Source organism: Anolis carolinensis, chromosome 2, assembly GCF_035594765.1.
Source record: "Anolis carolinensis isolate JA03-04 chromosome 2, rAnoCar3.1.pri, whole genome shotgun sequence".
Classification (NCBI taxonomy): Eukaryota; Metazoa; Chordata; class Lepidosauria; order Squamata; family Dactyloidae; genus Anolis; species Anolis carolinensis.
The window spans coordinates 258,913,159-258,938,498 of record NC_085842.1 but is presented as its reverse complement, the minus strand read 5'-3'; the positions used below and the strand labels follow the sequence as shown (position 1 = coordinate 258,938,498).

At 37.5% G+C, this 25,340-nt stretch overlaps 1 protein-coding gene across 3 annotated transcripts in view; it reads left to right on the top strand.

Moving 5' to 3' along the window:
• Positions 1–25,340, top strand: part of adamts19 (ADAM metallopeptidase with thrombospondin type 1 motif 19) — a 139,282-nt gene that overhangs the window by 59,788 nt on the left and 54,154 nt on the right. For all 3 annotated transcript variants that reach the window (XM_062972125.1, XM_062972124.1, XM_062972126.1), the window contains 7 exons: positions 6,075–6,180; positions 15,774–15,914; positions 16,547–16,697; positions 18,075–18,176; positions 19,718–19,848; positions 20,742–20,914; positions 24,811–24,938. In XM_062972125.1, the coding sequence (XP_062828195.1) occupies positions 6,075–6,180; positions 15,774–15,914; positions 16,547–16,697; positions 18,075–18,176; positions 19,718–19,848; positions 20,742–20,914; positions 24,811–24,938 (932 nt within the window). The remainder of the gene's footprint in view (positions 1–6,074; positions 6,181–15,773; positions 15,915–16,546; positions 16,698–18,074; positions 18,177–19,717; positions 19,849–20,741; positions 20,915–24,810; positions 24,939–25,340) is intronic.

The following is a 25,340-nucleotide window of genomic DNA, read 5'->3' as shown; positions in this document are numbered from 1 at the left end:
GTAAAATAGTGTAGATGATGTTCTGCAAATTACTGTTATTTCTGTCACCATGTCCATAATGAATTAGAAACTTACTCTTTATGCTTTTTTCTCCTTGCATTTCTTTTAATAGCTGTGTGGGGAGGCAGGTAACAAATTATTGTTGTTGTTATATTGAGAATTGCTATGGTAATAAACCTTGTCTTTAAAGTTGTTCAGATTTTAAACTTTAAACTTTAAAGATAAGATTTCTTACCGCATCAGTTCACATGGGAAGGAGTAATAATCTTCTTTCAATATAATCATCTTCCATTAGCTTTGTTTAAATTTTAAACAAAGCTATTGGTAGATGATTATTCTGAAACTGGAAATGCAGGACCATAGATATGCATTTGCCATCTAGCTTTTAAAAATTAATTTTGGCTTGAGCCATGTGTTTGGAGGATGCTGTAAATTGTACAAAGCTAGAGATATAAAATTACCAGAAATTCTGAAGCGATGGGTACAATAAACATAAAAGTGTAATATAAAGTCTTTTACAGATCTAACACATTCTGAATACCATTGTTTGACTGAAAAGCATTATTTTTGATGCATTAAAGTACCGTTTTCCAGAAAATATTTAGAAATTGAATTTACTTTTTAAATTATTGTTGCTTTCTCCAGAGGCTGCATTAAAGGTGAGCTTTGGTTTTGTGTTTGTTGGTACTGTGGCTGAGTTTATCTATGTCAACTCTAATTTAAGGTCTTTGGGGGGGAAAGAAAATACAGTATATGCATATTCTGGGTTTATTAAGATAGATTGTGTGTCCACATACCAACAATGAATCCCTGCAATGAAATGGTATCCCACAGTGAAGTCAGGCATTAGGTGAGGAAAAAAGATTCCTCATTCTAGTACATATAGTTCCAGAAGCATATGCTTTAAAGAATTATCTGCCTTGTAACCCAGCTAAAGGAAAAGCTAAAGTAATTTAATATTGGTTTTGTGTATTATTGGTAGATTTTTCAAATACAGGTCACTGAGAACCTTGCTTGGTTAATTCTGCACCATGTTTCCTTTACCATTTCTATTATGTTTGCATAAGAAATCAGACAGAACTCCTGTTAATTAGCAAAATTAAAAGCACCAGTGTAAATCTGATGTGTATGTTTTCTATCAGTGTATCAGCTTATCCAGCCCAGAACTACTGTGATTGAAATGGATTCATTGTGGAAGAGTTTACAGTCCACTGATAGGTACACTAAAGCATTTGGACTGTATTAAGTGTTAAATTTTCTGAGATGAAGTGTAAATGGAGGTTGTCATTGAAGATGTGGAATCTCTGTCTCACTTTTGTCTGCCTACTGTGATTCACAAAGTAATAGCAAATCTATAATCAGGAATTCTCTCATTTGCTCAAGACTTCTGATATCCCTACTGTTTTATTTTAAGCAGAACCTTTCCAGCCTGTTTAGCATATTCACTCAAGCTGCTAAGAAGTGGATGCATTTGTTTCTTTCCTTGTAGAGGCAAAATACATTCTCTTGTAGCTCTCCTATTTTGCTTTCCTCCCTCCTTTCTTTTTTGTGAATACTAGATTCTTAGGGGAAAACACAGAAAGAGAGTTATATTCAGCCAGTTGTTCAGTCTCAGAGTCTTGCTACATCAAACAGTAATAGCAACTTGATACCACTTAACTATAACAGTTTCATTCTGTTCAGTTCTGGGATTTGTATTTCGCTGGTGTGATTGAAATTCTGTGATGGAGAGCTCTTACTCCTGGCTGGAATCAAGATCAGCAAAATGCTAACCATTATAACTTCCCCCAAGAAAACGAAGTCATTTCACAGGATGCTAAAAAGATACACTTTATTTACTAAAGTCATATTCTCACATCCTAGTGAAGAGCACATTCAAGAAATACAGACAAACATTGTGTAAAATACTCTGGTTATAATCAGACCTACAGAACACAAGTCCTGTGACAAATTATTGTTATAGACATCTTCTAAAGTTGGAGACAATGTTTCAGAGCTTAAATAAAGAAACTAACTTGCTGAACATTTCACTCTTAACAAAATCTCTTAATTTTCACATACTTCCCATTGCGCACATACTTCTACATACAGTAGAGTCTCACTTATCCAAGCTAAACGGGCCGGCAGAAGCTTGGATAAGCGAATATCTTGGATAATAAGGAGGGATTAAGGAAAAGCCTATTAAACATCAAATTAGGTTATGATTTTACAAATTAAGCACCAAAACTTCATGTTATACAACAAATTTGACAGAAAAAGTAGTTCAATACGCAGTAATGTTATGTTGTAATTACTGTATTTACGAATTTAGCACCAAAATATCACGATATATTGAAAGCATTGACGACAAAAATGGCTTGGATTATCCAGAGGCTTGGATAAGCGAGGCTTGGATAAGTGAGACTCTACTGTACTTCCTTGAATGTTATCTTTGTTTTTTTCTGACATCTACTTACAAGATATATATATATATATATACACACACAGTAGAGTCTCACTTATCCAACATAAACGGGCCGGCAGAATGTTGGATAAGCGAATATGTTGGATAATGAAGGATTAAGGAAAAGCCTATTAAACATCAAATTAGGTTATGATTTTACAAATTAAGCACCAAAACATCATGTTATACAACAAATTTGACAGAAAAAGTAGTTCAATATGTAGTAATGCTATGTAGTAATTACTGTATTTACGAATTTAGCACCAAAATATCATGATGTATTGAAAACATTGACTACAGAAATGCGTTGGATAATCCAGAATGTTGGATAAGTGAGACTCTACTGTATATGCTTTCATTATTTCACTAAATAGTTTTGGATTTCCTGGCTGAGAACTTTCTACAGCTTTGATTTGAAGTAGCTATGTATTGGCTATAAAATAATATACAAAGATGTAGTAATGTTCTTTTGTGATTTTTATATAGCCTACTGAAAATGACCTAAAGAGTATTTACAGGCTCAAACATGTCAGATGTTTTAACAAATGAAAACCTGGGTTTCATAGAATCATAGAATCATAGAATAGTAGAGTTGGAAGAGACCACATGGGCCATCTAGTCCAACCCCCTGCTAAGAAGCAGGAAATCGCATTCAAAGCACCCCCGACAGATGGCCATCCAGCCTCTGCTTAAAAGCCTCCAAGGAAGGAGCCTCCACCACAGCCCCGGGGAGAGAGTTCCACTGTCGAACAGCTCTCACAGTGAGGAAGTTCTTCCTGATGTTCAGGTGGAATCTCCTTTCCTGTAGTTTGAAGCCATTGTTCCGTGTCCTAGTCTGCAGGGCAGCAGAAAACAAGCTTGCTCCCTCTTCCCTATGACTTCCCTTCACATATTTGTACATGGCTATCATGTCTCCTCTCAGCCTTCTCTTCTGCAGGCTAAACATGCCCAGCTCTTTAAGCCGCTCCTCATAGGGCTTGTTCTCCAGACCCTTAATAATTTTAGTCGCCCTCCTCTGGACGCTTTCCAGCTTGTCAACATCTCCCTTCAACTGTGGTGCCCAAAATTGGACACAGTATTCCAGGTGTGGTCTGACCAAGGCAGAATAGAGGGGGAGCATAACTTCCCTGGATCTAGACGCTATTCCCCTATTGATGCAGGCCAGAATCCCATTGGCTTTTTTAGCAGCCGCATCACATTGTTGGCTCATGTTTAACTTGTTGTCCACGAGGACTCCAAGGTCTTTTTCGCACACACTGCTGTCAAGCCAGGCGTCCCCCATTCTGTATCTTTGATTTCCATTTTTTCTGCCGAAGTGAAGTATCTTGCATTTGTCCCTGTTGAACTTCATTTTGTTAGTTTTGGCCCATCTCTCTAGTCTGTCAAGATCGTTTTGAATTCTGCTCCTGTCTTCTGGAGTGTTAGCTATCCCTCCCAGTTTTGTGTCGTCTGCAAACTTGATGATCGTGCCTTCTAACCCTTCGTCTAAGTCGTTAATAAAGATGTTGAACAGAACCAGGCCCAGGACGGAGCCCTGCGGCACTCCACTTGTCACTTCTTTCCATGATGAAGACGACGCATTGGTGAGCACCCTTTGGGTTCGTTCGCTTAGCCAATTACAGATCCACCTAACCGTAGTTTTGTCTAGCCCACATTTTACTAGTTTGTTTGCCAGAAGGTCGTGGGGGACTTTGTCGAAGGCCTTACTGAAATCCAGGTACGCTACATCCACAGCATTCCCTGTATCGACCCAACTCGTAACTCTATCGAAAAAAGAGATCAGATTAGTCTGGCATGACTTGTTTTTGGTAAATCCGTGTTGACTATTAGCAATGACCACATTTGTTTCTAAGTGTTCGCAGACCACTTCCTTAATGATCTTTTCCAGAATTTTGCCTGGTATTGATGTGAGGCTGACCGGACGGTAATTGTTTGGGTCGTTCTTTTTTCCCTTCTTGAAGATAGGGACCACATTCGCCCTCCTCCAATCTGCTGGGACTTCTCCCGTTCTCCAAGAACTCTCGAAGATAATTGCCAGTGGTTCTGAAATAACTTCCGCTAGTTCCTTCAGTACTCTTGGGTGTAGCTGATCTGGCCCTGGGGACTTGAATTCGTTTAGAGAGGCCAAGTGTTCCTGGACAACTTGTTTCCCTATTTGGGGTTGGATTTCCCCCAATCCTTCGTCCATTCCGTGTTGCTGAGGTTGAAGATGGCTTTCTTTTTCTGAGAAGACCGAGGCAAAGAAGGCATTAAGAAGGTTTCCAGGCTCAAGGCTCACTCCAGGATCACACTTAAGTTGCAGACTTGCATTTTCAGGGGCAGTGTAGGCCCATTCAGCAAAGGTTGATCTGCTCTTTGATTGACCAGGAGTACCTCTGTCTTCTCTGGGTTAAGTTTCAGTTTATTCTCCTTTATCCAGACCATGCTAGATAGTGTTTGTATGTTCCTGTTTTTTTAAAGTCCAGGAATACTCAGTGGCGGTTTTGCCAGTTTCTTTCTCTGAAACGTGGCTTATAGTGTGCGGTCTTTATTGGCATTTATCCAAGGATTAACCAGGGCTGACTCCCTATATACAAAAAATACTGTATACAGCTCTTTGGCTTATAAACACTTAAAGAGTGACCACCCACTTTCGGTTCTGCACTTAAATATCTCAAATCAAGTTACTTATGAACTGTTGTTAAATTTGGAGCCCAAAGTAATGTTCAGTTACTTTCTACAAGATAAAAAGAAGGAAGACGGGGGAGCCTGAAAAAGAAATGAAGGATTACTTTTAAAACTGACTGGTTTTTATTTTATTGTTTTTGCATGAACATTCATTGATGTAAACTCACTTCTTTGGATGCAGTGCAGAGTAAGTGACCCAGTTGTAGTCACAACTAACTAAAGTTGGGGAAGGCCCAACTTCTGCTCCAGAATTTGGGCTTTACTCCAGTTTTGGATAACCCAGGACAAGGTTGCGTTAACATGGCCTTGGCTTGGTTATCCAGGATAGTCTCCATGAGACATGTAGTTTCTACACATCTGATCCACATCTACACTGATGTCATTAGTCAATGTACATGTGCTCTCATTCTTTAATCTAGGGGCCCATCTGCACTGCAGAAAATGCACAGAAAATCAGAATTTAAACTCTATCCTGAGGTATCATCAGGATAATGCGCCCCCTACACCATTTTAAACAAGTGTGTAGATAGGGCCTAGGTTTCAACAAAAATAAATTGAGGACTTTTCTTCAAAGATATTTACTGTCATCTTAGAACTGTCAGCATTATTTTTTTTCTTACTGTACTCTGCCTGGATGCAGCCAACAGCCAGACTGCCTTTGCATCTGTATTAAAGTTATTTTTAATTTATTCACAGTTTACTTGTTCATCATATCATCACAACTTTCCCATTTCATTTGATTCAGAGCAGTTATGGAAGAATAGATTGGTGCCATGATATCAAATCAAGGCACAATTTTCTCACCTGCATTGTGTATTTCTCTTTATAAAGTCACAAGCTGCTGTGTTTCTTGTTGAAAATAGATTGCATTTTAATAAATTGGATATCGGAACATAATAAAATTGTAATGATGATGGTGGCAGTAGTGGTACGCAGTATAATATTTGTGATTGTTTTTTCCCAGGCATTGCTTATCTGAATGGGATGTGCAGTGAAAAACGAAAATGTATTATTGCAGAGGATAATGGACTGAATCTTGCATTTACTATTGCTCATGAAATGGGTCACAAGTAAGTAGATGAAATTTTCTCCATGTATGGCATAAACCTTACTGGTAGTCCTAACTAGAGTAGGCTCATTGAATTAATGGAATTTATCTATGTGTTAACTAGCCATTTAGCAATTATTGAACAGTCCGGTCTAGTTGGAAGTTACCAACACAATGCCAACTTCTGTGTGTGTAAACCTTATATTGCTGTTCCAAAGGATAGCACCTGAACTAATGATCTCAGGGTTTTTTTTAAAAAAAGGAGATCTATTTTATGGGGTGTTGTATACTGATGGCTGGTGTGTTGGCGGGGATGATGGGTAGCAGAGTTGAAATCCAAAAACTTCACCATCCCGGTCTGCCTCCTTCTCTCCAGACTGTTTCCCCGTGTGGAAAACAGCACTGGACAAACTCACTCCAGCAGATGAGGGTTCAGTTGGTAGTCCAACGGCAAACAACTTTATTTACATGTTCTATTTACAGACAGAGCAAATTCAGTCCTTTCTACTCCATGAGTGCTTGCCGAAACACTCATGCACACACACGCTGCTCATTGCTCATCGCTGTTCTCCGTTCTACACAGGAAAACTAACTCCCTCGCATTCCACAGGAAATAGATAGTAAGTCCCGGTCAAAACACACTTGACCCCATTGGTCCTGTGATACATCAATCATAGCAGACTCTCATTAACTCCATAATTGTTGAATCCAGATTAATTTTAACATTTCACAATACACAATACCCTGACATGGTGGTCCATGGGGCACCTTCAAATTTATTCTATGCTGTAAAAGAACAACTTCCACCATTCCTCACCATTGGCTGTTGTCAAGAGTCAGACGCCAGTTAACAAACAAAACAGAGTTTATTCAAAAGATAAGCCAGAAATAACATAAACACAAAAGGTATCTTTGAAACACTTCACTTATCAGTGTTTCAAGAGTAGTTTGGACAAAAATAACTCAAAAACAAGCCACGCTATTTTCCCACGCTGGCATTCAATAAAAACTAAAAGATACTTCAATTCAGCTTTGGAGAACAAATTGAGTTGACTGCTAGAAAATATGCAAAATAAATGAAGGCTTGAAACCTTCCAGAAGCTGCAGAGTATAACTGAAAGTGCAAAAGCCTCTTTTGGCTCCAAACCGTTTCTGAAAACAGACAGCCGGCTCTGCGGATTTAAAGGGACAGTTTCCAAAAGAAAAACAGCAAACTGGCTTGAAAACAAACAACTAGAAGAGCAGTAAACTGCTTCCACGGTGCAGATAAAGCCGAGAGCTTCAAAGGGATGATGAATAGCCGTCGTCAGGAGAATCCAAGGTCAGGTCAGGAGGCAGCAGCAAATTCCGAAAGGCAAACCAGTAGTCAGAAGCCGGGAGTAGTCGTCAGTCAGAGGGCGTAGACAGAAGCCAGGTCAAATTCAATCCAAAGTCCGAAGAGGGTGCAGTCATCCAAACCAGGTCCACGATAAGACACAGCGAGAGCCAAGCCAGATGGTATCAGCAGATCCGAATCACAGTCCAAGTCCAGTCTTCACGGAAACACAGAGATCCCAATGGCGCCTCAGCAACACCTTGCCACACGCAAAGTGCAGTGGCCAAACATTCCCATTTTATTCCCCTTCCTCCTGGGTGACCAAACACTCACACCCAAACACCAGGTGTCCCAAATCTACTCAGAGTCCGAACTCCACACAGCTAGAGCTCGTGGATCCGGAGTACCTAGCAATTCGTCGGAGTCCCAATCATCCTGCCCACACTTAGCCCCATGAACACTTAAAGAACCATCCTCCCTTCTCCAAGCATCCCAAGTGGGATCAGCTCCTGCAGAAACCCCAGGTTCAGTAGTATCCATAGGCCTCAAATCCCCAGACATCTCCGGTGGCTGTGCCCATTCAGTGCCCGCTTCCCCAGCCACCACCTGTTCCTCAGCATCCATTTCCCCAAACTCCCCATCTGAATCTTCCTCAGAAGATCCTCCATATAGCTCTCTAAGTCGCTTCCTGCGCAACTCCTCCAGTGAACCCTCATCACGAGGGTTTTTTCTTCCTCTTCGAATCCCATCACCATCAACCATAATCCCCGAAGGCGCAGTCACAACAGCTATGCTGGCCAAATGTACTCCAACCTTTTTCGAGAAACTATCACTAATGTAAGAATTGCAAAGTAAATATAATATGCAGAATCGCCCAATTTACAGAAAAATAAATCAGGCAATTATTTTGTTGAATTTCATAGCAAAAGTATAATTCATATCACAAATATAATACATTTTAATTTATTATGTGTCTGTTGAAAAAAAATGAATAGTCTACTTTTCACACTTCAGTGTCCAACACACTCATGATTGAGTAGTGATACCTGCAATTGAGATGCACTACTGAGAAAGCCCTCCACCAGCTATTCTCAGCCTGAGCGTCAAGTAAACAATCTTCAAAGGGAACTACTGAAAATATTAATAATCAGAAGAATTGATTTTGGATTTCATCTTAAAATAAGTTTGGGAGCATTGTGGAAGCCTAAGCCGCTTGGTGCGGATTAAAATAGTATGAGTCCTAAAACATTTACTGCAAATGATTAGTAATAAAGGCAGCTGTTCTGAACAAGATGAATTTTCCATACTGTTTTAAAGGACATACTCATGTCATGGCTAATCTGTTATGTTACCAAGAAATAAATTTCTCTGCATTCCTGGAAGGATATAACTGACTAATAAAATGTGAATATTGCAACTTAACTGTTTCAAGAACAACTCCAGATCAAACTGCACATTCAGCCCTGGTTTTGTAGGCGTGTTTAGCTTTGCCTAGAACATGTAAATTGCTGGTGTAAAAATACAATATCAAAACAATTTGAATTACTTGGAATTATACAGAGAGTGGTTGTGGAGTCATTACATGTAAAATTTATCTACAAATCTTCAATTAGTTATGTAGTCCTCTCAAGTTAGCTTCAAGTATTCACACATTTGGTTCTGACAAATGACACTATGAAATACAAGACAACTGGGATTCACTAGCATTTTCCACTTTCGTTGACCTTTTGAACAGATGTTTTAACTCTGGCCCAGTTTCAGTCTTCTCTGTTTAACAGCTAAATTGCTCTTCCAAATTATTCTTGCATTTCACCTCCTGCTTTCTTTTCTTTTCTTTTTTTACATTTAATTACAACTTTGTACAGGTAATAGTTGAATCTCTGTCCAAGCCTATTCCTGTTTTAATATTTGTGTGGGCATATGCTGCAATCTTATGCATGTCTATGTAAAAGCAAATTCTATTAAGTTAAGTGGCTCTTTATCTCTGGCAAGTATAGGATAATTTGCAAATTTTAACAAAACCTGACTTATTTCACATTTTCTCAATAATATTCAAATCCTTCCAATTTTCTTATTTTCTAAATTTTATGATAAGCACATTTTCTCACAAATCATATAGATTTAAAGTGAATCTTCTGATAGAAATTGTTTTAGAAATCTATGTTTCAGAAAATATGCATTCAGTAATATCTAAATGCATGATTAAAATCAACATTTAAAAAATAGCAGCTGATAATGCAAAGAGGACATAACAAAATGGGAAATGAAAAACTATATATAACAGTCTCGAAATGTATGACCGTAGCTTTCCTCTTTGTTTTAATGGTGTTTCCTATAGGTAAAATCTCTTATATTGCTAATCTTTCCTTTCATATTTCTACAAATATTTCCAGAGTACCCATCTCTAAGGATTGTTGTCCCCATTTAAGAAGATAAGCACCAAGCTCCTAAGCAGTAATCTAATTATACCAAGATACTTAATTGTCAGCAACTTTCCCCCTGCTATTTTGTAAATATGTCAGGCAGAGATATCAGGAAATGGAAAAGCTTTAATTCCTGCACTGTTTTTCAACTGGAGTGGTTCATATGTTATCTTTTCAGTGAATAAATCATTTTTCTGCCTCTACCAACATCCATTTCAAACTTATGCTAGAAGCATTTGGAAGCTGGGAATACTTACAGTTCCCCCTTACCAATTCCTCCATGTTTGTCACTGCTATTCAACTCATTCTCAGAAATAGCATCCACCCATTCCTTTCATTTATACAATGCATTTCTACAGAAATGTATCCAAAACATATTAAAACATGGGGTCAGTAATACAAAAATGAACATAGATTTTAGTACATTGTTACAATAAATTATTTGGTACCAACCATTTCAAAAATATAATGTTGTTGTTAGCTACCTTCAAATCAACTTCAGCTTATGGTGACTTTGAGAATGGGAGACCTCTAATCCATTCTGTCCTCAGCAACTCTGCAGACTCCAGGCTCTTGCTTCCCTAATTGAGTCTCTCCGTCTGGAATGTGGTCTTCCTCTTTTCCTGCTGTCTTTCACCAGAGCCGGTCCAACAATGAGGCGAATTAAGCGGTCGCTTGGGGCGCAAAACATACGGGGGCGCAGTCGAGACTGGTTTTTCTGTTGATTTGTTGTAAAACATGATGTTTTGGTGCTTAATTTGTAAAATCTTAATGTAATTTGATGTTTAATAGGCTTTTCCTTAATCGCTCCTTATTATCCAACATTTTAGCTTATCCAACGCTTTTATTTTTCAGTGATTGGTTGGGGGGGGGGGGCGCCAAAATTCTGTTCTCCTACACTTGAAAAATACCTAGGGCCGGCTCTGACTTTACTAAGCATTATTTGTCTTAATTTATTTCAGGACCCACCTAAATATCCTAAAGGTACCAGATCCTGTATGACCTTGAAAGCTAAATAGGACCAGCTTTGGTTAATATTTGAATGGGAGACTTCCAAATAAACCAGGTGTTATGGACTGTTGTTTCAGAGGAAGGAACTGGCAAAGCTCTATGAGTTTTCTCCTTGCTTAAAAAAACACTATGACAGTGGTTCTCAACCTGGGGTCCACAGATGTTTTTGGCCTACAACTCTCAGAAGTCCCAACCAGTTTACCAGCTGTTAGGGTTTCTGGGAGTTGAAGGCCAAAAATACCTGGGGACCCCAGGTTGAGAACCACTGCCCTATGAAATTGATTGGGGTTGTCATAGGTCACAAGGCCATCAATTCACACTTTGAAAGCTGGCATCTCTACATATAAGGTTCATTTACAATGCAGACTCAATTAAGTTTTATACCACTTTAGTTGTGATGGCTCAGTTGACTCCTCTCTCGAATCTTGTTTTCAATGGTATGCAAAGACCTTGTTATTTAAACAGGCTGTCACCTGGTGGAAGTACAAGGAAATAAAATAGGTACTTTGTTTTTTAATATGTAATATATGCTTTGTGTTGTTTTTAGTCATTTTAATTAATTTCTTAACAATAATGCTTCAAATTGAATTTCCTGTTTAACACTTTTTTACCACACATTGTTTAAACTGTTTCATTTTGAATTATTGCAAGCCACTTTCAGTCCATTTTGAGGGAAAGGCAGCATTTAAAGAAAAGAAGTTAAACAAATAATTGTTCAGTTGAGATGGTCCTAATTCCATTGATTAATAACTGCCATTGGGGGAGAAAGCTGTAGTCCTTCTATTGCCTTTAGATCTTGCTCCACAATCTGCTAAACTGCTTACAGAAGTTTGTAAATCAGGACTAACATTCAGTCCTCCCACAATGGATTCCTTTTCCATTTATGCTATGCTTTTAAATTGCAGAGGACAAATACTGTGCTATTTTTTAAATCTGTATAAGCCACTATGGGAGTTTTTTTGGATAAAGTGTGGTGTGAAATGCTTTAAACAAAGAAATAAACCACCTGCATTACCCTGACATTACTAGTTCTGTTTTAGTATCAGGCCAGATTCCTGGCTAAGAGGAAATTATTGGGTTGTCAGCTGAGGAAATTTTAAAGTAAAGATGGGCCCAAAGAGCCTTTCAGGAAGATTTCTTTGACATATGGAAGGTGGTTTGCTGTGCAGGAGAGAAAGTCCAGTGTTCACATATTTTGGATTTAGGCCAGCAAGTTGCAATTGCAGTGTCTATGTGTATAAGTAGAGACAGAGAGAGAGATTAAGAGAGATTTACATTAAATCGAACACTTAGTAGCTACATTGCTTCCAGAAAATTAGATTACGTGTAAGTTTATGTAACCATGAGATACCTGCTACATAAAATAATTTATACAGCCACAGCTATGTTGCTTATCCTGTTGCTTTTTTAACCTCACATTCTTTCAGTCTTCTTTCAGTCTCTACCCTCTTATCATGAGATAATTATGTTTCCAAAGCACAGTTTTCACTGTTCTAAACTTTGTGTTAATTAACATTGAATAGTGGGGTATGAGGGCTATTTATTCAGTGAGATAGGCTGGATAGGGGAGAATTTTCTGCTTTTCCAATAGGTAAGAGAGGAACCCTATTTTTTATGTTGCTGATGACTAGAAAATATTGCCCTATATCTGACATGGGCATACTTCGGCCCTCTGGGTGTTTTGGATTTCAACTTTCACAATTCTGGTAGGCTGTTAGGAATTGTGGGAGTTGAAGTCCAAAACACCCAGAAAACCAAGTTTGCCCATACCTGCTCTATATACTCATTTATAAGTCTAAAAAAATCAGTTCAAAAAACCTGGGTTGACATAGCCAGGGTCAACATGACTACTATAAGTGAACTCATGAAAAAAAAAGGAACCATCCCCTTCTTTGAGGAGAGTGGTGAAAGGTGGGAATTTAGTCAATCCTGGGAGAATCTAAAAGAAACACTGACTTCCTCTAACCTTTCCACGATCATGCTGCTTCTGGCTTGCTGAATGCCTAGATACAGGAATGGTGGGAAAGCTGATTGGCCCTCTGGAGCAGCATTGGTGCTTTGGCCTCTTTACAAAATGACATTCAACTTGTCTATGGGTCATAACAAAATCCATAATTTTGGCCCCCAAACCTTCCCTTGGCTTATACGTGAGGTCAAGTTATACTTGGATATATATGTTATAGGATTTTTCTTGCCTGTCTGTAAAGAGAAGCTCTGCTAGTAAAGACTGCATGTAATTGGATGCTTCATAAAGCAACGTTCATGAAGTGTGAGAATCCACAAAATCTAAACTTTCTCCATTCACTGAATGACTAATCCTGGTAATTCCCCGGCCATGGTTTGGCGCTAGTGTAAAAAAGTGTCTTTAGCTAGTAGAAATAAAAACCAGCTCCAGTACTAAGAGTGTACATGTTCCTTCAACCCACACCGAAGTGAGCAAGCTGAACAATGGATGAGGTGGTATATCTCTAAATTTTCCCCTCTCCATGTTGGATTGTTCTGCACAGCTGTACAGTATGTACCGTTAACTGGAAATGAGTCCTACTCAGGTCTATGGACTCACTTTGGGTAGTTGTGCAAGAATAATAGCACAATACAGTGATACCTCGACTTATGAGTGACCCAACATATGAATTTTTTGAGAGACAAGGCATTGCTCGGCCCGAGTTACAAGTCACACCCAGCACTGTTGGCTACTCTCATGCTAGTGTAACCTCTCACTAGAGAGCTGACCCAAGCCTTGCAAGAGGTAGTGCTAGTGTGAGAGTACCCATCATATTAAGTAGGGCCAGCTTGCAGCTTTCGGTAGGCACCTCCTTTCACCAGGTGCCGGGTGCATGGCTCGTCCTGGGCCCAGTACAGGGCCTGCTCATGGCCTTCAACAAGGCACGAAGCCTCCTTCTCCACCAGGCCCCGAGCACACAGGTCACCCTGAACCCAGTGCAGGACTTGCTCATGGCCTTGGGCGGGGCAGCGGATGGATAAGACTCGCCCCAAGCCCCGCAGGTCCTCCTCCTCCTCCAGATACCACAGGGAGGCCTCCAGCTTGGCCTCCAGCTTGGCCTCTAATAGGTAGCATTGTTGGCAAGGCTTTTGATGGTGAACGGGACACTAAAATTGTTCATTTTACAGTAATTCATTCTGTGACTAAGCTCTTAAAGGGGAAAATTGTATTGGTTTTTAGGGGGCTGGAATTGATTAATTGAATTTAAATTCATTTCAGTGGGGAAATTTGCTCTGACATACAAGTAAATTGAGTTATGAACTTGTTCACAGAACAAATTGAACTCATATGTCAAGGTATCACTGTACTTTTCATGGACACTATGTCCTATCAAAATTAGTTACACATGAAAAATTGAATATGATTATATACATAGAGAGCAATGTGATCAAGTGGTTTGAGCATTGGACTATTAATGGTGTTTGAATCCCCATTTGAACATGAAAATTGCCGCAGTAGTTAAATGAATACCTGTTGAATGTATCCTTGTCCTGTCCCCAAGGTAAGCTTTTCTCCTTTTGGAGGATAGAGAGATACTAGAAGAATCTGGACACTTTGATAATTCTTCTCATTGTTTCATCTATCATTTAGAGGGGTTTTGATGCTTTACTAGATATTAATGGATAGCAGTCAGTTTTCATGATAAGTATCTTCTGTTCACCCATCACTAACTTTCTCTACCTTCTTGTTTATTGATGTTATGACATAGATTTGAGTTCATTTTGATCCCTATTTCAGTCACCCTTGGTTTTATCTCTTCTATAGTTATGTCAGCTAAGATTTACAGTTACATTTTCTGAAACAAAGATCACATAACATCATCTTTATATTTTAAAGATGTTACCAGCTAAAGCTAAAGTTCATGTGCAGTTTTTCTTTTTACATGTAATAAGCTAGTATGAAAATATATTTGGTGTTTCCTTGGAAGTTTGCACCATAGATTTGTGATGGAAAACCTGAATATATAAAAGCAGGGGTCCCTTGTTCACTTTCAGTGTTTAATATATTAACTCATGGGGTTTTTTTTGGGAAGGAGAATGGAAGCAATAGCATTTGTCAAGAAACTTAGATAATTCTGCAGATCAGTGTAGACATTAATGAGCTAGATGGAACAATGGTCTGATTCAATATGAAGCAAAACTGTATATTTCTAAGTAACTCAAGAGCCGTAGGGAAATAGAATAGCATGGCTGACATCCTGTTAATAAATTATAATTGTGTACATCTTAATCATGTCATTGCAGCTCATTTTTATGGAGTTCCTTGTAGCTATGTGTCACATGTGTCCAGTTACATTAGAAGATTTTGACTTATCTCTTCTCATTCTCAAAAAACATGGAACGGACTGGTCAAGGCGGGGGGTGGGGTAATTGCCTGAAAAGCTGTGTTTTGTAGTTACAATGCAGAATCACAGTCCATGTGTTAAATTCTAAAATATTATTTACTATCCTGAGACTTGTTGAACTTTAACAAGTGAAATTTAAGAAATCTATCTTATGTTGGGTTTGTTGGATCTGCTTAATGAAGACTGCCTTCATTCCATTAAACTCAGAGGGACTAAAAGTGGATTTTTGCTTGGATAAAACCCAGCGCTTTGTAAATGGACAATACTTAGACTGGAGTTGCCAGGAATGAAGATGAAATATTGAGACATACACGTCTAATTAAACATAGCTTCAGCTTCAAACTGTTATCACATAACCCCTATTTGTTAAAGTCTGCAGTTTCATATCTCTTACTTGGAAGAAATCCAATTCTAGGAAAGACAAAGAAAATACTTCCCTTCAATGAACACTTAAAAATTATCCTTATTCTTTTTGCATTTGAAATAAGATCTATTTTCAATACTTTTACATTTTTAGCATGGGAATAAATCATGACAATGACCACCCATCTTGTGCAGATGGTCTCCATATCATGTCTGGAGAATGGATCAAAGGGCAGAATCTTGGAGATGTTTCATGGTCCCGGTGCAGCAGGGAAGATCTGGAAAGATTTCTCAGGTAATTCATTCAAGAAGTGGAATTGCATAATGTCAGCCATTTCATCTATTCACTTATATTCCATGAAGGCTGTAAATGTTAAATATGCCAGGTTTTCAGCACCTTGTAGTAACTTCTGTGTTATCTTCAACTTACCAAAATAACATTAGCAGCCAACATTGGTCATGGCAGAAACAGCAGTTGTAAAATCTGTCTTCTCAGCTTTCTATATTGTTGGCAATGTTTTGCAAATTATTGTTTGATATAAATAACCATTAGTCCAGAAATATTTTGAAAAGCAAATATTTGATTACAACTTAATTATAGGGCTACCCGTAATAAATCCCACAGAAGGTGAAATTATAACATCTCCCTAAGACAATATTTTGTGTCTCTGATTCTTTGAGTTTCAATTCTCCAACCTCATGTTTACCAGGAAAATGACACTTTCCTTAGATGTTTTCTGTTTAGTCCCACATTTATTTTTCTGACCATTTCTTAAATTGAAACAACATGTCTGTTCTGGAAGGTAATGTTCATGTTAAATGAAGACAGAAAGGTATTTCAGGAAGGTATCTTAAAGGATGTATATGTTATATATTAGTGTTATAACCAATATACTCACCATCTTGATAACCTCTGTATATTTCCAGGTCAAAGGCCAGTAACTGTTTGCGTCAGACTAATCCCCAGAGCATCAATTCTGTGATTATTCCTTCAAAAGTGCCAGGGATGACATACACTTCCGATGAACAGTGTCAAATTCTCTTTGGACCAACAGCTTCTTTTTGCCAAGAAATGCAGGTGACAATAATGGTTTATTTTAAGTTATCACGTAATAAATCTAGTTTTCCCCTTTTTCTATTCTATAACAGTGCAGCGAAGGATTGAAGATTTGAGGGTTGGTTGTAAAATATTTATTCTATTAGCTGCCCAAAGCTATTCCAGATTGTTTCTATTCTGTCTTACTTTTTCAGTATGTAAAGGTCAGGTGTTACATGGCAAGTACTATAAATTGTTTCATATTCCCAGGGTGGAGATGATTTGAAATGTCTCTTCCCCTCCCTCTGAACCATCTCAATCCAATTCTCTTTCTTATTTTTAAGAAGAAAATGGATTTCTGTCACAGGGAAGATATTTCTGATTTGTAGGGAGAAGTCCTACAAATAGACCTACAAATAGGTCTTCTGCAGATAACAGAGTAAAACTGTCAGAAAATATATCAGAAGGTTTTTTTCCCCAAGTATCACAACTTCTGGTCAGAAGGATAAGTAGTATTGAGGAGGAATATTACTGGTGGAACATATGAGAAGAATAAAATTACTGTTGGAACATTCACTGGCCTTTATCTCTTTGTGTAAGCATTGCTGCATAAGGTATATAGCACATGGAAGCAGTGTGTATGGTTGCATTCCTAGTGAGGTGGAGATCTCTGACTAATTCTTACTGTTCCTAAAAGAAATATGTCGGTTTATCAGATAGTCTCAGGAGTTTGTCATATACAAAATGTAAGGCTTCCATAAAACATTGGTTTGTTTTGCATACTAGACCCTTATTTGAATGAGTCTTCCTAAATGAATGAGATTAACAAGGTCAGATTAATGTGGTTGTGGTGACAGACCAGACAATATTGGCTACATCCATTAGTTCCTGTCTTCTTTGAAACCAAAGTCCATGCATTTCTTTTAAAGAATGAATAGGAAAGAAACAACCATACAAGTTCTGTAAGCAACACATAGCCTTCACCCTGCTAAAATTTCCTAGTCTAGCTTTGGAGAGTCCATGAAACACAAGTGGGACTATAGGAGAAGTGAGAAAAGTACACCTTTAATTCAAATTAATTTCATCTGCTTCATTTGCAGTTCTGAACTCCAGCTTCACACTCCAGTTTAAAACTCAAAGGCTCTTTCCCCATGGCAATGGGAAGCCACCATTGTTTTTAAATTTGTATGAACAAGTTAGAGAAATGCCTCATCATTTTGATTTTTGATCTACAGCACTTATGGAGTGCATGGAAGAAGGGGTTATACTGTAGTTAAAGTATAATTATTTTTTTCAGTAAAAGGCAAAAACCATTCTCATTGTATGTAGTATATTTAAAAACCAGAAAATTCCTTGTGAATTTAATAACTTAATATTTGTATGCTAGCTTTTCCATTATTGGCATCTGTTTCTTTCCAGCATGTCATTTGCACTGGTCTATGGTGTAAGGTGGAAGGGGAGAAGGAATGTAAAACTAAGCTGGATCCACCAATGGATGGAACTGATTGTGACACTGGAAAGGTATTCTGTTAACACCATATATTCTTTAAAAAGTAGAAATTGTGTATCACTTTCCCCCTCTTAGAATTGTTTCTTAGGCCCCATCTACACTGAGCATTTAATACAGTTTCAAACCGGTATTGAAGAAAGCAATTTTGCTATCCAATTGATTACATAGAAAATCCTGGAACCAGTTTGAGGCTCGGATGATGATTACACAAATCACAGAGTACTAATGTGCATTAAGGGCTTTTTGGTACTTTTTTGTGTAGGTTTGTTGCCTAGCTTCAAACTGCATCAAATAGTCAATGTAGATGGGGTCTTAGAAAGAACTATGACAAAATGCAGTTTAAGAACTTTGTGATCAAATGCTTCATTAGACTATAAAAAACTGTCTCTCCCTTTGTGTCCATACCTATTTTTCAATGTTCTTTATTCACCGTCAAATTTCAAGTATTCCTGCATGGCAGTTATAATTTATAACAGTGACTATAGTATAATATAGTATATATAGTATAATTTATAACAGTGACTATAATTTATAACTATTTTTAAAGCAACTAAGTGTATAAATAATATTGTGTAAAATCTCAAACTATTAAAATCAATTTTTAGTTACATGTACCTATCAATTAAAAATACCATAATTTTAGATTATAATCTATTCACTGCATTCTCATCAAAAACCCCACCCAGAATTTTATGAATTCTTATAATGTCTGTCTGATGGATTTTGCACTTGTATATCTTTTAATACAGATATGTTTACGCACTTATATTAACAAATTATCTTGAGTGCCTTTTAAGAATGCTCAAATTACCATATTATTCCCCTTGAATTATTTTCTTAGTTTATTAAAACTGATTCTAAAATCAGTAGCATAAAAACCATTTCAATAAGGAATATTTTTATTTTTGCCCAAGCTATGCATGTCTGCATGCAGACATAAAGTGATGATCGAGCATAGAAAATCAAGATATGTTTTCACTGGAAACAAAACAGCAGACAACACATAAATCCCAATGGAAATAAGTAGTATGTCTGTTTTATCTTTGTGCTTTTTTGTGCTTTGTGCTTTTCAAAACTTGAGTGATTGCGATGTCTGAGACTCCACAGTTAATGTAGCTCTGTGTTGATGTATGGCCAGCACAGTTGCTAGTGTAATCCTCAGTTATATAGGAGAGGTTTCAAATGGCTGCCATAACAAGTATAAGAAAGAAATGGAATGTATGTTCAGCCCAGTCCTTACAAAATAGTTTAAAGCTGTGCTTGTTCTCATCTGTACCATCGATCCATACCAAAAGTGCAGACCAGCGTGGATCGATCTGTCTGCTTGGTGTCTTCCACTGTAAAATGAAGCAGCCCAAAAGGCGCCCTTTCTGTTAGTTTCACACCTAAGTGGTGAACAATGAACTGTATATATGAATACATGCTGAAACAGAGCTGAAATTGTATTGTTTCCCTTTCTGAAGAAGAGGGATGGTGTGAATATACAGAGAGCAATGAAATTTGCTCAAATTTATTGCCAATCTCTTAACCTAAAACCCACTTTTTATGACAGTGGTGTAAGGCTGGAGAATGTACAAGTAAGATGTCATTCCCTGGACACATGGAGGCAGAATGGAGTACATGGAGCACTTGCAGCAGAACCTGCAATACTGGAATCAGCAGTCGACAACGTAGATGCTCTGGGTAAAAACCAACTACTTATTCCTTTTGCCCTTTGGTTTGTTACTAATGAAGCAATTCCAAGCTAGTTATGCATTTTTATATTAAAAATACTTAATCCCAGTGATGGATTATCTCCCAAGTATTGAAAAAGGTACTACTCTGCTAAAACCACTGGGTCTTGGAATATGCAAATTTATGAAATAGGAGTTCTCCAACATGTTATAGGGTATTGAAATATACCTAGTGCTTCACTTGGTAATTCATATCTGAAATTTCTAGAACAAGGTAAGATAAGTCAATATCATTACTTCTGATGCCTGGAATGAGATAGACAAAGGGTGTTTCACTGAAAGCTACTTAATAAATTAATAGCAAAAACAAAATTTAAACCACACGCATAGCTCAGTTCTTTAAACCCATGTTACACATTTGTTTGATTGTAGAAGGAACAAAGATGAGAGGAAACTCTTCATTCTATATCTTTTTAATCATTCTATATCTTAGGTAATGATGTTAATGTAGCATCATTACCTTGAGACTGTTGCCATCTGTTACTCTTAAAACAATAGCTCCTTTCAGGGCCGTAGCCAGAAAAAAATTTCGGGAGGGGTTTTGAAAATTTCGGGGGGGGGGGGTTGAACTCCTAGCACACACCCCTCCCCGCTACAAACCTGTCAATATCTGCTTGAGATAGTGCCTGGAGGGACTCTTAATGTTTTGAACCCCCAAAACCGCCCCCTCGCTACAAGCCTGGCTCCTTTATAGTACTTTTATTTACTGATTAAAAACTAGATAACTTAGAGGCAATAACTACTGTTGCCCTTTGTTTTAATAACCAATGTGTGCCATTTTATATGGATAAAACTGTATCAATTCAATAAAAGGGTTATCATTTTTATTTTTGTCTTCCCTAGTTCAGTTCATGATGGAGGAGAATGCCATGGCACAAGAATACAATACAAAATATGTGAGAATCCCTCTTGTCCTCCTGGAGTACCTGCATTCAGGGACTGGCAGTGTCAGGTCTTCAGTGTGAGGCCATCCTACCAAAAACATGTACAACAATGGCAGGCTGTGATAGATGAAGGTAAGCAGAATGCATTTTCCAGCAACTGTTTTGGTGTCACTGTGATGAATCAGCTTCTCAAGGATTATATTGAAATGGTGAGAGTCACTACGTTTCTACAGCAAGGCAGAGTCCCAACAGGTTTCAAAGAGGCTTTTACAAGGCTATTTTTGAAAAGAAAAGAAAAACCCAGAACCTTTCCTCTGCTAGGACTATAATGGATAAAAAACACATTTGTGATGTGTTTCTCTCTTAATAGCAAGTAATACATCATGAGAGTATGAATGAGCAATGAGCAGCAAACTGTTTTTAAAAAAATAGTATTTACACCTTGACTTGTAATTTAATAACAGGCTGACATTTGAAATAAAAATTTGCAGAATTCATGAGAAAGTCTGTATTACATGATAATGCCGAAAGAAAAAACATTCAAAAGTTCAAGGTTAAACTCATGTTAATTCTAAGAGTAAGTAAAAGCCATTGTTTCCATTCTGATATTATTTTGCTGATTTCACAAAATAAGGACTACACCATATAAATTTAATTAAAAATAATAAAATAATTTTTTAACTTTCACAACTGTTTGATTGACATACATTTCTTAAACACACCAGGTTCTAATTATATGGAATAGGTCTGATATATTTGTCATTTTCCAGTTTTCAAAAGACATTTTAGACCGTTTTCACTCACTTCTTATCAGTGGGAGTTTAGTAGGAATGTTCCGTATTTTAAAATTACCACAATTGAAGGATTCGGTAAAATAACGAACGATTCATTTAATGGATGCTTTTGTAATGTCAATAAAAATGAATTTTTTTGAAATGAATATTCTGAAATGCAGCATTCACCTTGGTGGTTTAGGAAAAATTTCATTTCCAAGATCAGATAATTTTTTTAACATTTTCAACTGAATTTCCTTGTTAGAGTCCACATGAGTAGACTCATTGATTCCATAGATGAATGTGAGTCAACATTTATATTTCCATTGTTGTAGTGATTTTATTTTAACTGGGCCTTTACCATTAAGAAAAATGAGATGTCATTTTTTTTTAAAATGGCAACTTGTTGCTGTTACTACTATTATTCCTTGTTACATAACACACACACATTATGTATTCTTCTAACAGTCAAAACACATACAGGTGAAAAAATTGAACTGTTAAAAGTATAATTAAACTAATAAGATGAAATGCAGTTAAAAGCATAACCACTATACATAAATGTTTCTTCCAGTAAAAGTAAAAGAAGCCCCCCACAGATTTTTCTAAAATAATTTTTCTTTTATTATTGTTGTTTCTTAATACATTTTCATCGCATTATTTAGACTTATTTCAGTTAGGTGCGAATATTCATAGACATTTTATACAAACATTTGCAAATCCTAATATTAGTATTTACTTACACTTATTTTCATTTTTGGGGATAAATGTTTTGCCTAAACTTTAAAAAAATCCCCAAAATCAGTAGATGTGTGAATCTTTCTGAAACCTCTGGAGATTGATGCCTTGGTTATCTTGTGCATTGTAAATAAAATTCAAGTAGACAGCTTTTAAAAAAAATGTTTATAAAAACATTGAAAATTCCCCAAAAATCTGTGGATAAATGAAACATTCCTAAATTCATTGGGCTAACAGTGTGTTAATATGTTCTACTATTGTAGCAAGTTTCAGTTTAATAGCTTTAAAAATGAAGAAGTAAGGAGCCCCTGAAGTTTCCCCAATTATAGTAATTTAATTATGTGCATGTGCAATTACTTAATGATACAATAACGAAATTTCGTTACTCTCGTTATAGTAGTGAATAGTAGCAAAGCACCCCCTCCCCCCCCCCCAGTTTTTAATGAGTTCTGAACCTCTTTCTAATGGATCACACATGCCTAATAAATTTGTTTTGGGGTAAGCATTTAACTGCTTTAATTTTACTTGAAATGTCTAGATTCTTATTTTTCCACCCTTTTATCATCTTTATAACTTTCTTCCATGCTTTTTTAAAATAATTTTTCTCTACCATTTTCTTTATTTTTTTTGTATCCTCACTCTTGGGTATTTCATTTTTTGTGCCCATTTTCATTTCTGTCATTCTATTTATTTCCTTTTTTTCTAAGTAATTTACATCAAAATACATGATTTTGGATTTTTTTATATTTACCTAACCCCGAGTTTATTTTGAAATCTTTCAAAATTATTTTAACTCTCTTATGCCATTTTTTGGATTAGTCAGAATCAACATTATATGGATTTGATCTATAAATCCCTCAGTAAGATAACAGTCCTTGTGAAGAAAGACTTCTGTACAAAAACTCTGCCTTTCAATTTTAATGTTATTTTCTTTCCACCGATCTATCAAAGCCCTTTCAAGTTCTGTGTTGCTGATATCCTCTGAGATTCCAGAGAGTCTCAAAATTCTTCTCCTCTGTCTATCAGAATGCTTGGCTAATTTTTCTGTAAAAGTCTGATTCTATCTTCATTCTGCCCCACTTTCTTCTTTGCCTCAACTGCTGTTTTTTAACAGAGTAAACTCCTCTCTTATAGCTATCATTTCATTCTGTACTGATTTTATTTCATTCAAAATATTCCTTTCCATTGAACTTATTGCCTCAGCAAGGTGTTGCATGCTCCTGGTCATTTTCTTTCTTCTGTCACCTCCTTGAGATTACCTTACAGAGATAAATTGACCAACCAGGAGCATTCACCCATAGCTGAAGTTCATCTCTTGAGAGTTTTATGCTGTTTTGTATCTTCTTTTGGGGTTGTAATCAGACATTTACTCGAGGTCGAAGTTGGTCATCTTTCAGCGCATGTGCAGATCCACCTCTCCACAGATCCTTCCCCAAACTGTTCTTTAGCACATGTTAGAGTTCTGGGGGGCAGAATCCTCCCTCATTTCTACACAGCAGGCTACAACAATTGCTTTCCTTTCCTCAAGCACCATTGCACTTGCCAGAGAAGCCTGCTCACTTGGTGGCCAGTGGCCATCACAAATAATGTCTTATTAGCAAGCTAGGGAAAAAGAAATCCTTAGTGAAAGGCATTTCCCATATTTTTCCTCATGAAGGATTGGCAAAATGTGACTCATAGAGTTGAAAGAGACCTTGTGGCCCATCCAGTCCAACCCCCTGCCAAGAAGTAGGACAATTGCATTTAAAGCACCCCTGACAGATGGCCATCCAGCCTCTGTTTAAAAGCTTCTAAAGAAGGAGCCTCCACCATACTCCAGGGCAGAGAGTTCCACTGCTGAACAGCTCTCACAGTTCTTCCTATCCCATCAAGCCTAGTCAGCTTCACAGATGGTGAGGTATGCTGGAAACTGCAACCAGATATTGTTTGGAGAGCAGCTCTTTGCCCCCTTCTGCTTTAAGTTTTCCTGTGTCCCCGCTAATTATGCAAACTATTTCTGTATATCACAACCAGACTGGACTCTAATCTAGACAATCTCATAAAACCATAGGTAAGGAAAGGGCCCCCCAAAGGCCATCTAGACAGTCTCATAAAACAATAGGTAAGGACAGTGACATCCAAAAGTCATCTAGATGATCTCATAAGGCCGTAGCTAAGCAAAGAGATCTTCAAAGACCATCTAGAAGATCTCATAAGACCATAGGTAAGCAAAAAGACCTCCAAAGACCAGGTAGACTTAGGTCAACTCTAAGTCTAAAGTTTAGGATAGGGGCCAGGTAAATGACCTTGGAGGGCCGCATCCGGCCCCCGGGCCTTAGTTTGGGGACCCCTGTATTAGAGTGACAAGAGATTTTGAACTTTTGTATAGATTTCATTTTAATGAGGTATATCTCTGCAAAATTCCCTTTGGAATGTATCCACAGTGTCTATCTGGAATATAATAGTAATGCATTTTAAACTGGTACTGGGAGAAAAGGTTTTTATCAAGGTGACATGTTTTTTCACTTATTCATATAGAAAAACCTTGTGCATTGTTTTGTTCTCCAAATGGAAAAGATCAGCCTATACTAGTAACAGAGAAAGTGATGGATGGAACTTCATGTGGCCATCAGGAACTGGATATATGTGCAAATGGCAGATGTCAGGTAAATCAAACCTCTCAAGGACAACTTTTGATATCTATTTACTATGCAGTATTTCTTAAACCCTTTTGATCAGAGGTGTAACTTTTGCAACCTTCCAGATGTTGTTGGGCTTGAAGTCCCAGCAGCTCTTACTGACACAGCCAAAGGGAAGGAAAGCTGGTAGTTGTGATGCAACATTATTTGTACAATTCCCATTCCTGCTTGGCTCAGCTTTTAAACTTGTACAACCTTTGAAGATAGGTGGGGGAAATGTATTTGCTTTTTCATGGTCTGTGAGTAAGCACACAAGAGCACAAAATAAAACATAAAACTTGACTCGAGCAAAGAAGAAATTCATTGCTCATGTTCCAAACCCTTGAGTGGGAATCTTCACCACGTGTATATGAATTGATGAAGACAACA